Raw genomic sequence first — 7,500 nt, forward strand, 5'->3', positions numbered from 1 at the left:
GGTGATGATTAGAAAGGGATGATAGTGATGTTTTTTTTTATTTTTTTTTATTGAGACTAATGCTAATGGTGATGATAATGATCATGATAATGGTGATGCTGATAGTTATGATTATAATGATAATTGTGGTAACAGTAACAAATACGACAACAACTGTTATATTAATATTAATAATAACGATATGATTAAAAAACAATTACGTGATGATTACCAGGAAAATATAGTAACCAAGTAGGATGATTATCATCCTTCTTTCCTCTTCCTTTTTTTTCGTTCTTAGGTTTATAAGAAAGATTTGAAGACATTCGTAGAGACGGAAGAAGCAGACGGCGAAAGATTCCAAAAATATCTCGGTTTTAATCAGATGGTCTGGGATTTCGGTCTGCCTTCGGAGGCCATGACGGACCTCGACGCTGCGCAGAGGATGGTAGGCGGTTAGGGATGGCTCTCTCTCTCTCTCTCTCTCTCTCTCTCTCTCTCTTTCTATTTCTTTCTCTTTCTCTCTCTCTCTTTCTATTTCTTTCTCTTTCTCTCTTTTGCCTTCTCTCTCTCTCTCTCTCTCTCTTTCTATTTCTTTCTCTTTCTCTCTCTCTCTCTCTTTCTATTTCTTTCTCTTTCTCTCTTTTGCCTTCTCTCTCTCTCTCTCTCTCTCTTTCTATTTCTTTCTCTTTCTCTCTTTTGCCTTCTCTCTCTCTCTCTCTCTCTCTTTCTATTTCTTTCTCTTTCTCTCTTTTGCCTTCTCTCTCTCTCTCTCTCTCTCTCTCTCTCTCTCTCTCTCTCTCTCTCTCTCTCTCTCTCTCTCTCTCTCTCTCTCTCTCTCTCTCTCTCTCTCTCCAAGGAAAAGATGATTTACTAATAGAATCATAAAAAAAATATGTCTTATTAAGCAGAGAAAATATGAAACATCAATGTTACTCAAACCATACGTGAATAAATCTCCTGTGAAAATGGAAGTAGACGGATAAGTTGGAAGGTAAATAGACAGAAAGGTAAACTCAGCAAGATATTTTATTTTAGATAATCAGATAAGCAATGGCAAATGGGGCTAAGACATATCGTCGATAATTTCCAGATTTCCATACTAATTTCGCCCTTAATTACAGATAGAAGACGCAGACAAGCAGTTCGGGTTGGTGATGGTGGCAGAGCGGATGGACGAGTCGCTGGTGTTGCTCAGCCACTTTCTTTGCTGGGATCTGAGAGACGTCGTGGTGCTCAAAGTTAATGCTAGAAGTTCTAAAGTAAGGAAAATAACGTTTAAATTTTGTGAATAAATGCTGAATTGGAAAGTTCTTATTGTGCATTGTGTAGAATTTTCGAATGGGTTATTCAGAATCGCCTTTCGACTAGCAAATTGTTCACGAGAGAAGGACTTTATGTCCGATTCAAATTATCTGTTTTCGCAGTTCAAGACAAGCCTGAGCGCCGAGACACAAGCAACGCTTAGGAATAAGCTGGCGCCAGATTACCTTCTTTACGAGCACTTCGCCAAGAAGTTCGACCAACTGGTAAACCTCTTCGGCAGAGAGAGAATGGATAGGGAAGTTGCTAGGCTGAGAAGTCACACGGAAGATCTCTTGCAGAAATGTAACTTTCTGAAAAAGAAATCTGTTGACATGCGGGGACCGAATAAACCGTGGTCAGATATGGTAGGTAATGAAATCCTTATTTTCTCTCTCTCTCTCTCTCTTTCTCTCCTTTTCTCTTTCTCTTTTCCTGTTATTCATAACCGCTTCCTAGTTATTATTATTATTGTTATTATTCATATCTTTATTATCCTTACTGTTATTTTCATCATCATCAGTACTATTGTATTATCATCATTGTTATTAATATTATCATCACTATCTTTGTTGTTATTATTATTATCATTATTTGCATCATCAATATTATTATTACTTTTATTTCATAATTAATATTATTCCTTTAAGTTACTATTGGCAGACTTAAATCAGACACAACCTCTAACATCTCATTCACTCGCAGGTCGATGGCTACAAACCAGACTCCAGCAACAGATCGTGTGAGCACTTCTCGCGAGCTGAGATTAGTTTCATCAACCTCCTTCGTGGACAACAGAAAATGGAAGCATTGCAGAGGTGAGATGGTAGATGATTTGCCAGAATCTAGATGATTAAGTACCCGATGGTCAATGGCCGTAGGTGATCGTTATTGACACCCCTGGGTCAGATTTTAAAGGTCAGGGCGCATGGGAATTAATGACCTTTCGTAAGGTTAGTTGTAAAATACATAGCATATCTTTGCAATTAAAGGCACAGTTATTTACGCTTATTACATCTGACCTTGAACTTTAAAATGTCATTTAAGTTCGTCCAGTCTTTTGTATGTTTGACTTCATAGATCAGGGAATGTCTGGTATCGCATTTAGTATCAGTGTTGAGTTGGAATGTTTATAGGTTCTCTTTACTGATTCTCTCTCTCTCTCTCTCTCTCTCTCTCTCTCTCTCTCTCTCTCTCTCTCTCTCTCTCTCTCTCTCTCTCTCTCTCTCTCTCTCTCTCTCTCTCTCTCTCCCCCCTTCTACTCCTCTCTTTCCCTCTCCTTCCCTCCTTCACACCTTCATTCCCTTTCTCCCTCCCTCCCTCCCTCCTGACTCTCTTTCTTTCTTTCTCTCTCTCTCTCTCTCTCTCTCTCTCTCTCTCTCTCTCTCTCTCTTCCTCCTCTTCCTCTCTCTCTCCCCTTCTACTTCTCTCTTCCCCTTTCCTTCCCTCCCTCGTACCCTCACTCCGTTTCTCCCTCCCTCCCTCCCTCCTTCTTTCTCCCCTCCCCCCCTCTTGTAACCTATGTTACCTCATCCTTTTGAGATGTACGTAATCACTTGTCTCAATAAACTTGTCCAAGACAAAGTCAAAAGTCTTTCCCAATCTCTCTCTCTCTCTCTCTCTCTCGTTCTTCCCCTTCCTCCCTCTTTCTCCCCTACCTCTCCCTCTCCCTCTCTCTCTCTCTTGTTCTCCCCCTTCCTCCCTCTTTCTCCCCTTTCCTCTCCCTCTCTCTCTCTCTCTTGTTCTCCCCCTTCCTCCCTCTTTCTCCCCTTTCCTCTCCCTCTCTCTCTCTCGTTCTCTCCCTTCCTCCCTCTTTCTCCCCTCCCTCTCCCTCTCTCTCTCTCTCTCTCTCTCTCTCTCTCTACCCCTCACTCTTCCTAGTATGGCCACCTTTATATCTGCACCGTTATCTCACGTATTTTCCCGTCAAAAAACAGGTTCGGCGGGAGTTCTCTTGCTGATCTCGGCGCCCTGCCCTTAGGAGCTGAAGCACTCGGGGACTCCGCGACCATAATGGAAAGAATTAACCAACTCAAGAGCATGTTGGTCCACAAGGAGAGTACTGAGGGAGGGGGAGGGGGAGGCGACCAAGAGGGCAAACGGATTGATCCTTATCTTTCCTCTACGTCAGTATGAGGGCGAGGATAATCAACTTTACTTTATACGTTTGATATGTAAGAGCTTGTCTCAATAAACGTACCAAATCAAAAGAATATATAAAAAATTAATACCATCTACATCAGATCATCCTCCTTGGCTCTCTTTCGATAGCAAGGGTGATCGGGGCAGTAGCATCTCTGCGTGGGATTGTTTCACTGAATGTATTTGACTTTTAATATTATATAAGATTTCGAGTGATGCACGCGCGCGCACACACACACACACACACACATACACACATATACATACATACACACACACACACACACACACACACACACACACACACACACACACGTACACTCATTGCTTCCTGTGATATGACATGATATATTTTTGTGATAATAAACAATAAATGCACTTGTTTTTCATATACCCTGGCTTGATTTGCGACTAGTTATCTAGTTATCTGTGTGTGTGTGTGTGTGTGTGTGTGTGTGTGTGTTTGTGTGTGCGCATAATTAAGTTGTTATAATCTTAAGAAGCATCCTACTTCTCCAGGATATGTATGTGAACAGTAGTTGTGTGAGTTGTTGCAGTTGGTTGTTATGCAGTACTGTCTGATGTAAAGGCACCAATGGACGTGTTGCTTGTGGATGATGTGGTCCTAAGTGGAGAGACAGGAGCAGAAGTTGAGGAGAGACTGGAACAATGGAGAGGTGTTATAGAAGACCGTGATATGGCCAAGCAAGTCAAACAGTTTTTTTTCATTTTTTTTTCATAGACAGATGTGTGATTTATAACGGAAAAGCTAAATCAGGGGTCAGAAATTAAATACCTGGGCTCAACAGTGCAGACTGATGGCGGTGCTGAAAAAGAAGCTACTAAGAAGATTCAGGCCGGGCGGAGAGCATGGAGTTGAATCGCAGGAGTTATGTGCGATCGAAGAGAGCCGACAATACTCAAGTGGAGGTTCAACAAGGTTATAGTGAGGCCAGTCATGCTATACATAATGGGTCTCTGTGGCAATGACAAAGGGGCAGGGAAAGAAAATGGAGGTGGCTAAGATGAAGACGCCACGTTGACTCTAGGGAAAAGAATTAGACAGAGTCAGGAACGAGGCTATCCGTGAGACCCGGAGTGGAGGAACTGGGAGTAAAGATGAGGGAAACCAGTTTAAGGTGGGTGGAACATGTGGTCAGAAGAGAGGAAAAGTATGTTGAGAGGAGAACGAAGGGGTGGTGGGTCGGATTGAGAAGATTGAAGGACGAGACGACGCTGGAAAGAATGTGTGATGGAGGACATGGGGGAAGCGGGTGCAACGGAATGAGGGCGCGATAGACACAGAAAAAAAATCAGCTCCGGCGACCCCGCACAGAGGGATTAAAGCCAGGAAGAAGATTATCTTAAAAACCGCCAACAAATAAGTTTATGTGCTTATGTGGTTGCGTGTGTAAGTGTGATTCATTTGTTAACCTATATGATCTTAAGAAACTCTCATAACAAAAACAGGAGATGTCGAATAGTTAAGTAACTTTGAAACACGTTGAACTAAGAAATTTGGAGTGTAATGGATTTAAGAGAAACGGTTCCAGTCTCTTTAACATTTAGGAGAAATAAAAAATAATACAGTACGTTTTACAATGAATAATTTTATAAAATATTTTAGTTACCCTGTTAATACAAATATTTTCTGAGTTAAGACAATAAAGAAAATGATGTTAGGGGTAACTATAAAATTAAAAAAATTAATTTCATATATATCTCTCTCTCCCCCTCTCTCTCTCTCTCTTACTCCCTCTCTCTCTCTCTCTCTTTCTCTCTCTCTCTCCTCCACCCCTCCTCACACCAATATGGCCACCTTTATATCTGCACCGTTATCACACGTATTTTCCCGTCAAAAAACAGGTTCGGCGGGAGTTCTCTTGCTGATCTCGGCGCCCTGCCCTTAGGAGCTGAAGCACTCGGGGACTCCGCGACCATAATGGAAAGGATTAACCAACTCAAGAGCATGTTGGTCCACAAGGAGAGTACTGAGGGAGGGGGAGGGCAAGGGGGAGGGGGAGGCGACCAAGAGGGCAAACGGATTGATCCTTATCTTTCCTCTACGTCAGTATGAGGGCGAGGATAATCAACTTTACTTTATACGTTTAATATGTAAGAGCTTGTCTCAATAAACGTACCAAATCAAAAGAATATATAAAAAAAATAATACCATCTACATCAGATCATCCTCCTTAGCTCTCTTTCGATAGCAAGGTATTTTGGCAGTATCAGCTCTGCGTGGGATTTGTTCATGCACACGCGGATTTGAAACTTTTTTTAACACATAAGTACTCACACAGAAACACACACACACACACACACACACACACACACACACCCACACCACAAGCACATATAACTCCATACACACACACACAACACACACACATCACACCCACACACAGCACACACCCGGTACACTCATTGCTTCCTGTGATATGACATGATATATTTTTGTGATAATAAACAATAAATGGCACTGATTTTAGGTGTTGTTGTGTTGTGTGTGTACTGTGTGTGTAGCAATATTAAGTTGTGTGGTGTGTGTGTTGTGATATTGTGTGTGTGTTTTGTGTGAAAGCATAATAAAGTTGTTATAGAGTTTCTAAAGACATCCTCGAAAGCACAGGATAGTATGTGAACGGTTAGTTCGAAAAGAGTTGTGGCAGTTGGATGGACGGCAGTTACTGCTGAGATGTGGGCACAAGTGGAGGTGCTTAGAAGACCGTGATATGGATTGAGTAACAGAGAGTGAAGTTAACAGGAGACAGGAACAATGGAGAGGTGTTATAGAAACCGTGATATGAGTCAGTAGATGGCGGTGCTGAAAAACAAAAAGCTAAAATCATCAGGCCGGGCAAACTGATGGCGGTGAATCGCAGGAGCTGGCGGTGCTGAAAAAGGCCGACAAATAAGATTGGAGTTGAATCAAGAGCATTTAGTATGAATCGCAGAGAGCCGACAATACGAAGAGAGCCGACAAATAACTCAAGTGGAGGCTCAAACATGGTTAATAAGGCCAGTCATGCTAAATACATAAAAGAATAGGGAAAGAATGACAAGGGGCAGGGAAAGACAGGAGGTGGGAGAAACTGAAGACGCCACTTGCTCTAGGGAAAAACGAGTGACAGAGTCAGAACGAGAGTGGGAGTGAAACAACGGAGTGAGGAACTGGGAGGAAAAGGTGGGGAAACCAGTTTAAGGTGGGTGAGGAGAGTGGTGTTGAGAGGGAAAAGTATTTGAAGAGGAGAAAAACGAAGAGGATGGTGGTCGATGACGAAGAGAGGTCGACCGAGACGACGCTTGGAAGGGAAGCTGTGGAGGACAAGGGGCAGCGTGTGGCACCGGAGGAAGGCGCTTTAGACAAAGAAAAAAAAATCACAGTTGGATTTGTAAGTGGAGGGATTAACTTAAGGAAGAAATTATCTAAAAAAACCGCCAACAAATAATTTATGTGCTTTAAGTGGTTGCGTGTGTAGTGTGATACATAAGAAACCTATATGATCTTAAACCTCTCAAGAGAAAAAACAGGAGATGTGAAATAGTTTCAGTAACATTGACACAGTGTAAACTAATTTAAGAGATGTGTAATGGATTCTCTTTTTCGGTTACAGTCACTTAACAATAATTTAGTAAAAAAAACAATGAATAATTTTTTACAATGATAATTTTAAAAAAAAAAATATTACCCAGTTAATACAATATTTTCGAAATAGACCAATAAAGAAAATATCTCCTCTCTTTCTCTCTATCTCTCTCTCTCTCTCTCCACCGTTCTCTCTCGTATATTCCCGTCAACAAAACAGGTTTCGGCGGGAGTTCTCTTGTGATCTCGGCCGCCCCCTGCCCTTAGGAAAAAAAAAATCGGGGACTCCGCGACATAATGGAAAGGGATTAACCAACTTCAAGAGAAGTTGGTAGGAGCTGAAGAGTACTGAGGACGGGGGAGGGCATTGGGGCAGGGGGAGGCGCAAGAGGGCAAACGGATTGATCAAGGGAGTACTGAGGGAGGGGGATGGCGGCGTGGAGGGCAAAATTTACTTTTTAACGTTTATAGTGAAGAGCTTGTCTCAA

The 7,500-nt window shown here is 42.0% G+C and overlaps 1 protein-coding gene across 1 annotated transcript in view; it reads left to right on the plus strand.

Annotated features, from left to right (window-relative positions):
- LOC122248991 (galactosylceramide sulfotransferase) overlaps window positions 1-3,799 on the plus strand; it is an 11,127-nt gene extending 7,328 nt beyond the window's left edge. The window contains exons 6-10 of the mRNA XM_086542208.1: window positions 281-427; window positions 1,104-1,241; window positions 1,407-1,649; window positions 1,987-2,099; window positions 3,219-3,799. Coding sequence (XP_086398334.1) covers window positions 281-427; window positions 1,104-1,241; window positions 1,407-1,649; window positions 1,987-2,099; window positions 3,219-3,417 — 840 coding nt within the window. The 3' untranslated portion in view covers window positions 3,418-3,799. The remainder of the gene's footprint in view (window positions 1-280; window positions 428-1,103; window positions 1,242-1,406; window positions 1,650-1,986; window positions 2,100-3,218) is intronic.
- Window positions 3,800-7,500: the final 3,701 nt, after the last annotated feature.

Source organism: Penaeus japonicus, unplaced genomic scaffold (genome assembly GCF_977035675.1).
Source record: "Penaeus japonicus unplaced genomic scaffold, GWHDUDI00000001_assembly GWHDUDI00000012, whole genome shotgun sequence".
Lineage (NCBI taxonomy): Eukaryota > Metazoa > Arthropoda > Malacostraca > Decapoda > Penaeidae > Penaeus > Penaeus japonicus.